The sequence below is a fragment of the Cygnus atratus genome, chromosome Z (genome assembly GCF_013377495.2).
Source record: "Cygnus atratus isolate AKBS03 ecotype Queensland, Australia chromosome Z, CAtr_DNAZoo_HiC_assembly, whole genome shotgun sequence".
NCBI lineage: Eukaryota > Metazoa > Chordata > Aves > Anseriformes > Anatidae > Cygnus > Cygnus atratus.
The window spans coordinates 55,654,572-55,670,316 of NC_066396.1; the positions used below are offsets into that span (position 1 = coordinate 55,654,572).

A 15,745-nucleotide genomic window follows, 5' to 3' on the forward strand; every position below is an offset into this window, starting at 1 on the left:
GGTAATAGGGGTCTAGCTCGTGTGCCTCAAGCCCTGTCGGAAAGCTGAGGAAGAAACATAGGGCCAGACTTTTCGTCTTTTTTTTTTTTGGCAGAACAAACACGGGGCCTTTAAATTCTGAGCCATCTCGCCTGAGCCACCGGCCGAAATTCCCCGCCTTGAAGCCCACAAAATGGCACTTTACGCCGAGAACAGGGGCTGGGGGCGGGCAGGCGCCGCGCCCCTAAGGCCTCCCCACGGCCTGCGCCCCGCAGCCCCGGCCTCCAAAGGCCGCCCAGCCGGCAGGAGGCGGCGGGGCCCCGGGGGAGCCGCGCGGCGGGGCCCCGGGGGAGCCGCTCGGCGGGGGGCCGCGGCCTGGGCCTGCCTCGCCCGCGGCCGGCGGAGGGGCGGCGCCGGGCGGGGACTGCAGCCGGCCCGGCCCGATCCGCGGCAGGGCAGCGCCCGGGGAGCGAGCATGCGGCGGCGGGGGGAGGACGGCTGAAGAGCGGCGGCTGCGCCTCCTCTTCCTCCTCCCTCGTTCTCCTCCTCCTTCTCCGCTCGTCTTGCCAGGGCTTCGCCGTCGGGGCTGCGGGAGGAGCCCGGCAGGAAGATGGAGCCGTTCCCCAGCGGTGAGTACGGCGGCCCCCTGCCCGCGGCTTGGGACGTGTCCTCGGGTCTTGGTGTTGCCAGGGTTAAGGAGTCGCCTCCTCCTCCTCCTCCTCCTGCTCCATGCCCGCCGGTCCCCGCCGTGGTCGCAGCTTTCCTGGTGCAGCCCCGGCGCCCTCGGCCCGGAGCGAGACCGGATCGCGCTCGGTCGGAGCCGAGGCAGCAGCCAAACATGGAGCCGGGGCACGGCGCTGGGCACACACCAAACATCCGTCCTGGGCTGCTGCTGCTGCACGGCTTGGGCTGGCACACTGCGGGCATGCCGGCTGGCCCTACCTCCAGCGTGAGGCAGAGTTTGCTGCAGTGCATTTTAATTCCTCAGTGACCGGACAGAACTTATAATAGATTCAGGGAAAGAAAGAAAACATGCAGCGAAAAAGTAACTTTTCTGTGTTACTTGAGAAATGTGTCGTTATTACTTTATGCTTCCCCCTTCTCAAATACACTAAAACTACAACTTGGACACCTCATAGTTTGAAATCAGAAGGTTAGCAGCCAGAACTCTGGGGTTGTTGGCTTAACTACCGATATTGACTCTTTTTCTTTCTTCTTTTTTTTTTTTTAACGACACTTCTGCGGAGGGGATGTTTTGCTGTGTTGTTATTGCAGTTTGTACAAGCAGTTGGTATTTTGTTTTTCTACTTAATCGTGGCTTTAGATCTTTCAACTGATTGCAGTCACAGAGTTGTAATCTACGCTTCTGTACTCACGGTGAAGAGACTTCATCTTTAATGCAGTTTGAGAGGGAGTCATCTCGCGAAGTCTTTTTCCCTCCTCTTAAGAGAGGCAGCCACCATGTTGCTGTCACTTTAAGATCTGTTTGTCATAACCCTGTTCCTGCATTGTGCAACAAAACACCAAAAAGGTCTGCTCTTCATCTGTGGAAATGGAAGTGGTGTTGTGGCCTGAGCACTCAGCTTGAGGGTGCTTTCTGCTGCTACTGAGAAGTAACTGGTCGGTCGTGCACAGAGCTTCCTGACTTCGTTCCCTGAAGTGAAAGCTGTGGCCCAGAGGTGGTGGTGAGACTGTTGGGAAGAAAGCCTGGAGCTGGCTGGCATTAGTCAATACGTTTCCTCCAGAAAGCTGCCTCTGATGGAAGGGAGACTAAAGAGAATGTGCAAAGATTAGAGCAGAGATGTTGCTTGTTATTTTGATGATCTTTTTGTGTGTTTGGTGCTCAACAGCAACTGCTGAAATCTGAAGTGAAGAGGAGGCTTACAGTATTAGTTTTTGAATGGAGTATTTATTTCTGTGCTGGTGGTCTGGAAGGCAGGTTTGTAGGCATCAAATCTTACAAGCAAACTGTGTTGCACAGTAACTGAAAGGTTTTTGGTTTGGTCTTACACGGTAGTAATGAGTTCTCTGTCAATCTATACGTTGACTTCCTGTGTGAAGTGCTGTGTAAACTCAAAAGGAAAGATGACTATCACAGGAAGCTGAAAATGTTATGTTTGTAGCTCTTGAGCTCTCTGGGGTTCTTACCCTTGTAAAACAGAGGGAACAGGTTGAATCTTAAGGTTTTCAGGGAGCAGTTTAGTTTCCGTTGCAGAAATTAATAGCATTTAGTCCCACTTGTGGAAATTACAATAGCATTTAGTCTCCCTCCTTTTCTTCTTTGACATCACGTTGTCCCACCTCTTCACTAGAAGCCTAGGTCCAGTCCTGGCTGGAGAGATCTCTGCTACCCTTTCCCTCCTTCCCAGGAGTGTAGGTGGAGGTATGTTTGAGGTCTGTAGCTCCGGATGAACACCTCATCGCAGATCTATTCTTAGGGCCTGGAATAGCTGAATTAGTGAATGTTTCAGGAACATTTATGCTACTAATAGCATTTTATTTTTAAGCCAAATTCTTCTATTTTGGGTAACCATTCTTAATTTGAGACTTCTTCAGAAATGTGAGTAGTTAGTGTAATTAGAAGTGGATGCAAGACTTCATTTTTGTTGCATATGATTTTGTTTTATGTTGTGTGATCTCAAATCCCTCTAAAATGGGAACTGCAAAGTAGTGAACAGAATTCATTAATTCTGACTAGTAATTTGTTACCTAAACTGTTTCAGGAAAAAAAAAAGTGAAATGTTTCCAGTGATAACAGATGAAATTCTGACTAACAGGGATATGTTATGTAATTTGGGGCATGTCTCTTTTGGACAATATTGCAAAATATTTTGCAAGTCTTCTGTTTTTACTTTCAGATTGTATATATTTCTGAAAAACTATTTCACCATTTCCTGTTTAATACCTTAAGCTCTAATTTTTTTTTCCCATTTGATATACAAGGAAAATGGGAAACATGCTGTTGCAGTGTTTCTATACTTAAGATAGGTGATGTACAAAATCAAGGAAGTACACAAAGAGTAATTTGTGATAATATGCTGAAATGCAAACAACAATCACTTTCATTAACTTTTTTGAATCATTTTAATCTTTTTCACAGCAAATGGAAGCTTTAAATGAAAGGTCATTACATAGCTAAACTGATGAACAAAATAAAAAGGTTATCATGGGAATAAGTGCAGAATCCTTTTGCAGAAGGAAAAAAAAATAAGCCAAGCAAGGTAGTGAAATAATTTGTGGAAGAAAATAATTTGCGAAATTTATTTCAGCTTGTTCCTGCCAATGCTGAAACGTTTTCTTTCATTGTGTCACTAGTGCTAGGAGAAACATACAGGAGATTGCGGGAGCATGCTCTGCGTGTGTAGTCTAAGTATTGGGATAAGCCCAAGTGATAAGCCTAAGGGTAATGCTTACCCTTAACTGTCCATTATTGTATGGTGTTGTGTCATGGACCAGAAGGCTTCCCGTTTGTTTAGGATCTAATAGTACAGATTAAAGCAAGACTGAACAATCTGTTTTAGCAGGATGATAGATAAAAAGTCTAAGATGTCTGTGCTAAGTGTCTTATTTCTCCCTTGTTTTACATATCCCAGCATTTTGCTCTAATCAAATATTACCAACAACAATTTTCTGCTTCCATTTATATGTTTCTAAATGCATCTTAAATTGTTCAAATCCATGTTGCTAGATGGTGTCTTTCCACAAAGCCATGTTTTAACATCTGTAGCTTGTGTTCCTGTGTCAGCTAAGCTAACCTAGAACCCCTTTTCTCAATGAGCTGGGTATTTGTTTGCTTTTACTGCACTCCTATGAGGTCTCTGTCTAGCAGCGAATGCTTAGAAATAAATGAAGTAATTCAGATACAGTCTGTGTAGCTGCGAGAGGTCATCCCTCTCTTTGCTGCATTACTGTATATACACAGACAAAGAATTATGTGCCCTGTTCTGCTAGTACTTTACTCTGCAAGCTTGGATCTGGATGCATTGTGTTAGCAACATAACTGGGACAGAGTACTCGAGCGTCTGTTGTAGAAAGAAGAGTAATTTGATGATCAGAATAAGGAAGGGAGTAGATGAACATACGAAGAGAAGAATATAGTTGAAAGAACTTAGAAATCTGTCTAAAGTGTTCTCTCTTGGCAAGAGCAAACACTGAGTTGGAAAGAGACTGAAAATGTCTTGCCCTGCTAAAACTACATCTGAAGTTCAGAGCATGAATGTTCAGCATGGGTTGCCTGTTAGTACATTTCTGCTGAGGAGATGGTATTCCACTTGCAAGATATCTAACGAGTCAAAAATGTTGAAAGCTTTTGTTGAGCTGTCGGTTGTCTGGAAAAGTATTCCAGGACTCTTTTTCTGGCAACATGGTGCACGCATAGTCCTGCAGCCGTTTGATACTTATGAGGCCACAGGCACGTGTATGAGATAAAGCCCTATAATGACAGCTATAGAAAACGTTGAAAACTAATAAAAGCTAGAATAAAAGCCTGTTGATCAACTAAACAAACAGCTAATGCGAATATTTTTTCATATCCAATGTGTATGATAATTACCTACTGAAGAAGCCAGAATTACTTCTGTTTAGTGCACATCTCTTTTTTTTTTTTTCAGTGATGAATTCAGCTTAAGCTTTCCTTGTCCTCCCTCACACAGTGATTTAAATAAAGTCCAGTGAATTTCCAACTTCGCTGGACAGTGAAGTACGTTTTTGTTCATGATGTACAATAGCAGAGATCATGTAGAAGAACAAAAATACTAGGTTTTCTTTGAGCGAAAGCAATACTAATTCTTTGGCTATGAGACAAATTTGTTTGCAGGTACTGTTGGACTTGTGCCCAGCAGTACCTTAAAATGAGATCCAGTGAACTTTTAAAACACACCAGGCATCTTTATGAGCTGGTGTTTATGTATCTAAATATTTTAGAGTCATAAGTACATGCTAATAGCTGCATTTTCACTATTTTTGGTACTGCTTTAAATAGTGGAGGTATGTTGAACTTAAATTATAAGAACCACAAAAATATTTTGTACCCTGTAGCCAGGAAGAAAGGAAGCGAACAGATGGAGGCTCTTGAAGGGAATGTGGAGAGAGGGAAGAGCCCTAGAAAACTCATTGAGCTGATCACAGAGGTAGGGATTTCAGGGTCGTAGGATGTGCTTGCTTGCCTCCTTGAGGCACAGATGATGTTTAAGCCCATGGTGAGCATTGTCTCGTGAAAGAGGCTCAAACAATATCTCAGTGCCCAGTTCTTTGGTTGGTTTGTTTGGGGTAATGTACAGCTGCCCTGGTCTTCACTACAACTAGAGACAGGAGTCCTAGTCCCACAGAAATATGAGATGTTTTGGTGTTTTCTTGTTACTGTGGAAATAGTGTTTTAGTCTTTTTTAAGTTTTTCTTTCCTCATGAAGTTTCACTGTTTGGAAGATCCTGTTTTAGTCCTCCTTGTTGAGCCTGGCTGAGTGCAGAGAGCTGTTTTTGGTCTGTAATCACTCTTTGACAAGGAAGGAATCGATTCTGCAAGCACTCAAGTTCTTGTCTAACCGTACGTCCGTGTCACAGTGTCCGTGACTTTTAAGGGGAACCACTTGTGGTTAAAGCTAAGAATGTGCCTCATTTGCTTACTGCTCCGGGGCCAAGCACTGCTGTAGTTTTAAGCCTTCCTTTTGTATAAAATCTGACACTTGAAAACAATTTCTTCTGCTGTAATAATGAATTGTTAATACATCGATAGTCATTTGTGACTGTTTTTCATGCACGTAAACCAATCTTTCTGGAACAGCCAGGCTTGTATTTGTGGGAGCCCAAAAAGCTTCAGAATACTTTAAAACCCTCATTACTTCTAAGCTGAAGCTTCTGCAGGTAAAAGAAAAAGACAGAGTAGGTTTTTTTTTTTTTTTTTTTTTCAGAAAATGGAACTGTGAATGCAGGCTGTATGAGCTGTCAGTTTTACTATCCAAACTTGTCGCTGACAGGCATATTAATGAGGTCTTGGCACAAGTATGCCATACTCTTAAGTATGAAGATGTGCATGAGTAAAGTGCTATTTTACAAACAACTGGAAAGTGATTAAAGAGACCATCACAAAATATCCACTGCAGCAAATAAAATGTAAATGAGAGGAAGATAAGAGCTAAATAATATTGTTTAAAGCGTTGTTTAAAACTTTGGGAAAAAAAAATAAAAACAATTCAAGGAAACAGTTTAAATTTTCTTTCACGTCTGTTTTTCGTGGTTATGATGCTGTGATGCTACTATGATGGTGGTCTGCATTGCAGTGGTGGGAGCGCTGTTTGTGTTCTGCATTATGTACTCTGAGCTAGCAGGCTCCATCACAGCAACTGACTTGTTGGCAACTCTGTTGATTGATTTGGCAAAAGTTCAGGCTGCTGCTGAGCTGGAGGGATGGTGCCTAGAATAGAAGAGGCTACACTAAATGTCAATATCCTTTACGTTCCTTGTGATATCTTTTTTTCCTCCTTTATGTATGTAAAGCAGTGACAGCTATTAATGGGCAGTATATGAATGCAGGGAATTACTTTTCATCTGCAGAAGTAGTGGTTGTGGGATTAAGATGAATGAAGGGAAAAAAACACTTGTGGAGCAGAATTGAAGCATTAGTTTAAGGGGATGTGTCATTGACAGGTCTACGATTTACAAAAGTTCTTATTTCTAACCACCTTTTTTTATTTATATGCTTTGTCTAGAGAGGAACTGAGTTGTGTCCCTCTCCCCCCGTTGTATCTCTTCCTCTCACCTTGTTATTTTCTTCCTTTTATTGGCAGCAGTTTGTGTTTTGAAATATGTATAAATCTAGTAATATGATGAAGCCAGGGTAACCTACGTTTCTGGTCAGAGCAACCCAGAGTACTCACAAGACTGAAATACCTGCGGGTGGGCATGGATTGTTGATTGGAGCTCTCGCAGGGCTGGCTCTAGAGTGACCCTGCTGGTATTTCTGCAGAAACCTTCCACAAACCCTGCAGGGCATGTTTATCTGATGCACAGATCGGTCTGGCACTTTGCGCAGTCAGCAGCTCTACCACCTGCTTTTTCTGTGGTGACACAGAGTGAAAGAGATGATCCCCCGGGTACCTTCTGAAAAGTGTCTGATATTTGGGCTGTCTCCTTCCCCGTAGAGGCGGTGGCTGTAATGAAGCTGATTTCAAGCTGACAGTGAGTATGTGACAGCTCTTGTATTTCTTGCAAGAAAGAAGCTCCGTATTTCTTGAGCTACCATGCAGGCATACTGCCTTTTTTCTCGGTTGGAGTGCTTTGTCTTGTCGTAAAGTAAGTCTGACAGATACTCATTTGCTTCTGACTTACAGGCGTTTTTATGCAGTGTATCGTAGGAGTTATCAAATGTGTATCAAGTAAGAATAGCAATCCAAAAGGCACATCAGGCTTTCTCGTTTGTTGTTGATGGGTTTTCTTGTTTGTTTTAGAACGTGCTCAAGATGAGAGGCTTTGATAGTTGGAATTTATTGCTTAAGAAAACAAACAAACAAAGTCAACTAGGCAAGCACTGGGTTGTATGCAGTCTTATAATATGTCTAACAATCCACTAGCTGCAGAGTTCTCTATTTTATTTCTACAGAACAACTGATAAGTGGCTGAGAAATCTTTTCGAACTTAGCTGTGAACAGCCTGGCATTCATCAGCCGTGGCTGTATGTAGTCAAGAAGATAGTCTACAGCCCCGAATGTGGGAGCTTTAGAAGCTCAAGAAATTTAAGACAGCTTCCAGTGAGTCCCCAAGGCTGGATGCCTTTTCATTAGATCCCTGTGGTCAAAGATTTTCTATCATTTTAATTGCAAAACATACCCTTGATCAGATTGGAAACAGGAAACTACAAGGCTGTCTAATAACATTAATTTTCAGTGCCCTCTTTCCCTTATGTCCTTGCATTTTGCCTAATCAGTGACTGAGGATAGAGTGCTGCCTTAGCGCTGCTGGGGCTCGTGTAAGGTTTCCTCTCCCAGCAGCTAAAGAGTAGTGTCACTTAAAACAACCTTCTGCTCTTCCCTTCCCTCCGCCTCCCCCTTACTTTTCGCTGTGGAAGCTGAAGTCCTGCAGATTGAAAACTGACAACATTTGGCAAAGTGTGAATGGACATGATATGCCTACGTTGGATGTCAAAATCTGGACGAAGTTTGAATTGGGTAGCTTTTAATTCTCCAGAAATCTCTACATACCCCCAGGGAAAGTTATGTACTTAGATTTTTGCCAGTTGAATAGCTAAAGGATTCAGTAAGTGATAGTCACTCTCTTTTTTATCTTCTGAAACATTTTATTTTTATTGACAGCAAAAATGGTAGTGATTTGAAATGACATGTCAATAATTATGTGCCAATCTACTTAAAACTTTATTGCTAGATGTTGAAATGTAATTGATTCACATGGTTCTTCAGCCTGAGGTCTTGCCAAAGAAAATGTGTTTGTGCTTTCCTTAAAAATCAGGAAAAGGCTTTAAGGAAGTCTTTCAGAAGCACCCAAGACAAATAAACAGAGGCTTAAATGAGATTACACTCTCGGCTCTTGTTTCTTATGGCAATTTAAGATAAGAGAGGGTTTGAAAACACATAACCATGTATTGTTTTAATTTCCATCATACAGCCTTGTTGGTGGAATTTTGCTCTAAGCTACGTGCAGGAGCTTGCTACTGAAATATTTGATCTCACATTTGTAAGTGGAATAAAAATAATTACAAAACAAAAAGGCAAAAGTAGGCCTTCCACTACAGGCAGGAGGAAGGGAAGTTGAATAGAGAGAGACCTTGTATGGCTTGGATCTTAGGTTGCCATGTTTATTTTGGTTTGAAAAGTGGCATTTATCCACCTTTACAATTCAGGAAAAACAGTTCGTTAGGATCATACAAAAAATTATGTGTTTTTTTCAAACTAGCATCTGCTTTGTGCATTTTTTGTTTGTCCTTCCCTTGTGACCCAATTAAAGAAGCAGTGATACATACTTAACTGCACAGATTCCTGTAAACCTCTACCAGTTTGGTTGCTCCTGTAGACTTGCTTGTCTCCTGAAATCAGTCTCTTGCAAAGTGGTGTTTGTCACTAGGATACTGCCAGTACTTTGTGTCTTGGATGGATTTCCTGTAGTGCCTGCCTTTTGGTGAAAGCTTGCAGTAAAATTGTACAGAGGGTCAGCATGTATGTTTGCACTTCAGTAATAACACCTCAAAAAGCAACAGAACCTGTCCTGTTTTTTATGACTGCCAAATGGAAATGTCTTTATCAGTGTGAGTGAAGGGTGCAGACCTCTTAGCTATAACTGAAAAACACCTACTTTACTTCAGTGAGATTGTGATTTATGTAAGGCTTTTAGAATTTATTCCGCCTGTGTCAATGTGTTCTGTTTTCTGTACTTAAGTAATACTAAGAGGACTAGTAAATGCTGCTTTATGCTCAAAGCACAAGTGGCTTTGATGTTTCTCTTTCTTCTTAAATGATTATGTTGATTATATAAAAGTACATATGCTTATATGTTAAGATGTGTGTTTTTGGTCTATTAAAAATGTGTAAATGTGATGTTGTAACATCATGGGAGGTAAGGGCATGCTGTTAGCCAACCTATTGCTTCTGTTCAGCAAGGCACATGTATGATACAGGGATTTCTGTAGGAATACGTCATATTTCCTAATATTTCTTGGTTGTGTTTTCTTCTATTGGGTTATTCCTTCTGAGTTCATTAAACCAAGAGAGAAAGTGGTGACACTAGTCCTGGAGCAGCCTAACTTGGTTTTGTTTTTCAGAAATGTTTTTCTTATGAAAAGGTTCTAAAAATAAGATTTAACACATCTAAAATAACTGCAAGCATGAGATCTTTTATTTCTGAACTGAAATATACGTGGCTTCCCTCCTATGGAAATGTGGGGCTTTTGCCCCCATACACTGCTTGTACCAGTAAATAAAAGTTCTGCTTAAGCTTTCTTCTTCTTGTGGTTTAACCCTGGCAGGTAGCTGAGCCCCACACAGCCTCTTGCTTACTGCCTGCAGTGGGATGGGGAGAGGGCCGTAAGTTACAGTGAGTAACCTCGCAGGTTAAGATAAGGACAGTTTACTAGGTAAGCCAAAAGCCACACACACAAGCAAAGCAGAACAAGGAACCCATTCTCTGCTTCCCATCGGCAGGCAGGTGTCAGCCACTCCCAGCAAGGCAGGGCTCATCACATCCAGTGGTTTGTTGGGAAGACAAACGCCGTCACTCCAAATGTCCCCCTTTCCTCCTGCTTTACCCCAGCTGTTATAGCTGACCGTGACACCACATGGCATGGGACATCCCTCTGGCCAGTCTAGGCCGCCTGTCTTGGCTGTGTCCCCCCCAGCTCCCAGTGCAGGGCAGCATCAGGAGCTGGAGAACCTCAGGCTCTGCGGGAGCACTGCTCTGCAACAGCTAAACCTCAGTGTGTTATCGGCACTGTTGTGGCCTCAAATCCAAAGCGCAGCACCATGACAGCTCTCACGAAGAAAACTAATTCTATCATAGCCAAAGCCATCGCAATTTCAAAGGGTGCAACTTGCTTCAAAGCAGAGCAGTCAGAAACCTTGGACTGTAGATAGTTAAAATTTTGCATTGAACAGCAGTTGCCTTTCCGGTTTAAGAGTAATGATTGTTTGGAGGTATATGCGCTTTATACACCATAGCAGTCATCCATGTACTTACTGACATGGAGCTCTGAATTTGTGGCCTCTCTGTAGGTGCATAGTAACATATGTAAAAGCTATCTTAGAGAGTAAAGTATGTTCTGGATATTGATTAAATCCTCCCTCTGTGGGTCTTGCAAGCTGTGCATATTTACGAGAAAATTACATTATGAGCATTGTAGTGTGCGCATGTAGCTCTTTATTAGATTGTCCCTATTCGTTGCCAGTTGCCTTTGAGCCATGCCTGCTGAAAACTAAGAACTTGTAATGCTATTTATGAAGGTTATATTAGTGGCATGTTAAATCTGAGACAGGATTTCAAATGTCACGAAATTTAGATATGATCTGGTAGGAATAGTAATGTCATCACTTCCAACCTCGTTGGTTTGTGTTCTCTCCCTCCCCCCTTTCTCTTTCTCAAGAATTAAGACATTTGTTATATTTGCATGATTCTCAGGTTTAACACCAAAGTGCTTCATGTTGCTGCTGTATGTGCTTGCATCATTCCTCACTGCTCCTTCATTTATGTATTTTTTTTAATGTACTGCGTTGTGTTATGCTGAAAAAACAGTTACTGCATTTTTTATGCCTGTTTTGTATTGGATTTTCTGTGAGAGCTGGCTCTATCAGTTGTGTTTGATGCAGTTGAAATGCTGTCCCTGAGACTGTGCTAGTCTGTCCTTTTGCAAGTTGTTTACAGTGTCAAGGGGGAAATAGCCATAATGGTGGGAGGTTTTGCATGAAGTCTAAAGCTAGATAATGCCAGTAAGGCTGGGGGAAGGAAGTGTGTGCTGCGCTCTCATGGTTACATCCTTGGGGAGGGTGGAGGTGGGAAATCATTCTCGATTGCAGACTTACTGCTATACTGTCTGTAACTTGTGTTGTTGTTTTTTGATGCTGAAAGCCTCATGAAGGAAACTTGAGTTTCCCACATGCTGTTGCAGAGTGTTGCTATTAGGCCACTAGGAAACATAGTAAGTAGTGCATAAATTTCACAGACAGGTGGGAATTTACCTGCACAGCTCTTACTGATCATCAGAAGTGGACCCAGGTCTGTACATGGCTCTGGAAAGGTCTAAAACTTGGCAATTCTTTTCTTTCTTTCAAATAGAAACACTTCAAATCCCAAATGGTAAAAGTGGAATAATTTTCATTGGGATTTTGGTAGAGAGAGAGCAAAGTTGTTTCAGTTTCCATTGTTGTTTATGGTTTTTAAACTTTCAGGGCTTTTTAGCAAATTGTCTTGGCACTGGGTGACAGTCATATGAAACTTTCTTTCAAGAGACTTTATTGTATATGTACAGACCAAGAAAGACATTTGCGGGCCCAGTCTGCTCTACTGGTAGTGGATTCCTGTGGGTTTGTGTTGTATCACTGTTTTCAGAAGGTACTTGAATATCTTCTTTGTTTTTTGAACATGAACTTTGTACCTTAACTGAACCAGTCATTTTGCTTTGGTTCAACAGCCCTCGATTATAGGTATTAATTGCTGTGGAACCAGCTGAGGTACTTGTGAGGGAGTATGGAAAATCATGTAAGCCCTTTTTGTTTGTGAGTAAAATCCGTAAGCTTTTTTGAAGCGGTTTGAGCTCACTCTCTAATGCCCAGTTCTGAACGATTCCTGTCTCTTGCCTCTATGTGTAGTGACTGAACACAACTCGGATCTTGAAAATTCAGAGTAGGGCCTGTAATGTTTCCATAGATGTTTCCATCCAAAGCAAATATTTACAGTCATGCCTTGGTCCTATTTATAATGAAGAAGTTGGCACGAGCCTTTAATGAGCACATACTCGTGCACAGCTCTGATTTTGTTCATGTCTGTCTGGGGAAAACCCATCATTCTGGAGGTACTGTCAGCTAAGGGTGTTCCTCCCACAAATGGAAGATGAGGGTGTATGCCTGCATCTACATAAGGAAGCCACAGAGCTGGGATAGCCGTCAGGCTTTTGCATGCCCTTTGTCAAGGAGTTGTGTGTGTGTTTGTTGGATCCTGCTCGTCTGGAGAAGGGTGCCTCAGCTGAACTCAAGCCATCTCTGGAAGTGCCATAGGAACTGGGGCCTTGTCGCATGTGGGTGCATTTGGGACCTCTGGGTGCTTTTTTCTGCATGATCAACTGGGAACTGCAATTTTTTGACAGGCTAGATTCTCTGTTATGACCTGTAACTTTTGGAGCGGTCGATTCTACATTTGCAAGGTTCTTTCCAGGTGTCTTTTTTTTTTTCTTCTTAGAGAGAGTTCCCTTTGTCGTTCTGTTGTCCTGTCTCCAAGATGGTAGGTTAAAGGAGGGCAAAATGATTTGAAGTGGGACTTCTGATTCCCTGAAGTTCCACCAGCTATTTGTATCCTTGTTTTTAAGCTGACTGAAGGATATAAATATGTTTCCTCATGTTGAAGAGATGTTGACGTTTAAATTACGTGAGTGGCATTGCATGCTTTCATATTTTAGCAACAGCAAATAATTGCTCTGTATAGCATAAAATTATAATTTTTTTCCTCAGAAGGAATTTGAAATGCATGGAACAGTTAGGGTGACTTGGGAAGGAAAACTAGTCAGAATCTTAGCATGACTAACGTGCTTGTTGGTATTAGCTTTCTTTGCTGAACACGCTACTTTGAAAAGATGAAATGAGCTTTTCTCTCTTTTTTAAATAAACAAATAATGGACTTTTTTGTTGTAGACTAGTTGGAGACAGCCCAACGCACAACAGTGCAAGGAGGTACTTTACATTTTAGAAGGAGCAACTAAACTGATGTGACAAGAAGTAATGATCATAAACCAAGAAGTACTTGGTTTAGAGCAGGCCGAAAAGATTTTACTTCCTGAGAGAGATGGATGAAGCTCTGTGTTACAAGTTTATGTGATTATTTTATTTTTGCTTGTGATAAGTAATCTGAAATTCATTCATTGTTGACAAGGGTAAGTTCTCTTCAAAACTGGAATGATAAATGGCAAGTATGATGTCCAGATTGTGATCGAGTAATACTATGTATACTATTTCATTTTCTTTTAATATATAAAAGTACTGTATGACAATCTTCTACTGTGTGTAATGTAAAATTAGATATTTATGATTCACGTTTAAAGAGTAAAATGAAAAATCTGTCTCCTTTAAAAGTACTGCTTTGTTAAATTGTTTCACTCTAAATACCTAGTGGATATTTACCCACTAGAAGAAATAATGTAATGCAGTCTTCAAGTGGTGATGAAGCACTGTTCCCACAAAATACAGCTTTGCAGCCAAAGGAGGGAAAAAAAAATTTTTCTTGTTCGCTGCTCCAGTAATGAATAGTTGTATCTTTTGAAGAGCAGACTTCATAACTAAGGGATTTTTTAACTTCTTGTGTGTGTAAATCTGGTAGTGTATGCACACAGAGATCTGAATGTCTTGAATCTAAGAGTTTACATTGGTCATCTGTGGGATCCATGCTGTATGTCCCTGCATAGAACTTCTATGCAAGCTTCAGAGCTAGAAATCTCATAACATGAGGAACTCACATATAGACTATGAACAAATAGAATTTTTTCCACCACCCTGTTTCCTCTGTGGACTGGGGGGGATCCAGAAATATTACTGCTTGTCTGGTGCACTGAAGCACAAGGTTTTGGTTAGGATTTTTCGTAGGTTTCCCAGTATATGCAGGGTACATGAGAACTTCAAGAGTCTTGTGCCCGTCCCTTCCTACTCTTTCTAAAAGTGACTTCCTGTGTCCCAGGGAGCTGTGTCTGTGTACTGCACGTGAAAATAGCAACAGGGATTATTTACTGGCTGTGCTGTAAATCAGTTGTCCATGGGCAAAATCTAGAAATCATGCAGTGCTTCTTTTGGGTGGTATTACAGAAACACAACAGAGCAGTTTTTAAAATTAATCTTTGATATTTAAGTACTTTTTTCCACTTAAAGGTTTTTTATTACTTCCTCCAAAGCCTTGAGGCATTTATTTGCTCTGCGCTTCTCTGAGAAGTGTTTACATATATTCTTCCAGTGCTGTCCTGAAAAAGCATTCCTTTCTTGATAATGTCTTTTCCCTGCTTAACTGCTTAAATATTCAGATACATGCATTTGGCAGTACAGCATTTTCAGGCATTGCCTTAGGCACCTCAGTGTTGATTGGTCACAAAACAAGGCAGCAGCAAGGAAGAATTTTTAATTGGTCTAAATAAAAAGTGTCAAGTTTTGCTTCTTGTGTAAATACAGATGCATTACTCATGTTAATGCTACTGAATTTTTGCTTCCCACCGTGAGTAGGTACGTTTGATTGACCAGGACTATAACTATTATGTGTCGTGGTATTGTGCAAAGAAATTGAATGTGTCTCTGGGAAACTTGTGATGAATTGCATTTAAGGTACTATTTTTTGACAGCTGTGGTAAACCTAGAGCTCAGTTGTCAGGCACTTGTAAGAACCAGTACAGTAGCAGGCAGTAATTGTTGCAGAGCTTCAGTGTGCAAACAGAGGCTCAACCATACCCATACCATAGGTTCAAAAGAGAGGGTTAGGGCAAAAGTGGGGGATAGAGGAAAGAAATTATGTTCCAAACCATCATATCTGGACAGGCGATCAGAGTTCTCGGGTTGTATCCTTTCAACTGGGCCTCGCTGCCTTGTGTTAACTGTTGTTGTATTTGGATACTGTACCGTATACAGGGACAAGTATTGCTTCTTGTGACTGGGAGAAGGAAGAAAAGTTTCTGATTAGTATTTAGTTATTATTAGTAGTAATTAGTATTCTGATCAGTATTTAGTAATTTAATAACTATTTTTTTTGTGATTAGCGTCAGTTTTTATACTTGCTGAAACCTTTGCAATTAGAAGTATTTTAACTATTAAAAAGATTTCTGCAATGGGTGTTTGCGTGTGTGTGTGTGTGAAATATATTACTAACAATGGAATCTAAGACCTACAAAAGTCTTTAAAAGTCTACACGCAGTCTAAGGACTCACTTAGCACTCAGGTTATTTCTGAAGGGGCACCAAGTCCTCAGCCTCTATGCAGGCAAGCTGAGATGCTGTGTCAGAGGGGCAGAGCTGAAGTTAGTTAGAAAGCGGAGGGTTTAGAAGTGAAGGGAATCTCTCCTTAGAAACTAAAGTAAGGCAAGAGTTTGTTCAGAG

General features: G+C 41.6%; 1 protein-coding gene across 2 annotated transcripts in view; it reads left to right on the top strand.

Annotated features, from left to right (window-relative positions):
* Nucleotides 1-388: 388 nt before the first annotated feature.
* LNPEP (leucyl and cystinyl aminopeptidase) overlaps nucleotides 389-15,745 on the top strand; it is a 65,345-nt gene continuing 49,988 nt past the window's right edge. The window contains exon 1 of one of the 2 annotated variants that reach the window (XM_035564203.1): nucleotides 389-608. In XM_035564203.1, the coding sequence (XP_035420096.1) occupies nucleotides 590-608 (19 nt within the window). In that variant the 5' untranslated portion in view covers nucleotides 389-589. The remainder of the gene's footprint in view (nucleotides 609-15,745) is intronic. The other variant, XM_035564204.1, reaches the window with a different exon arrangement.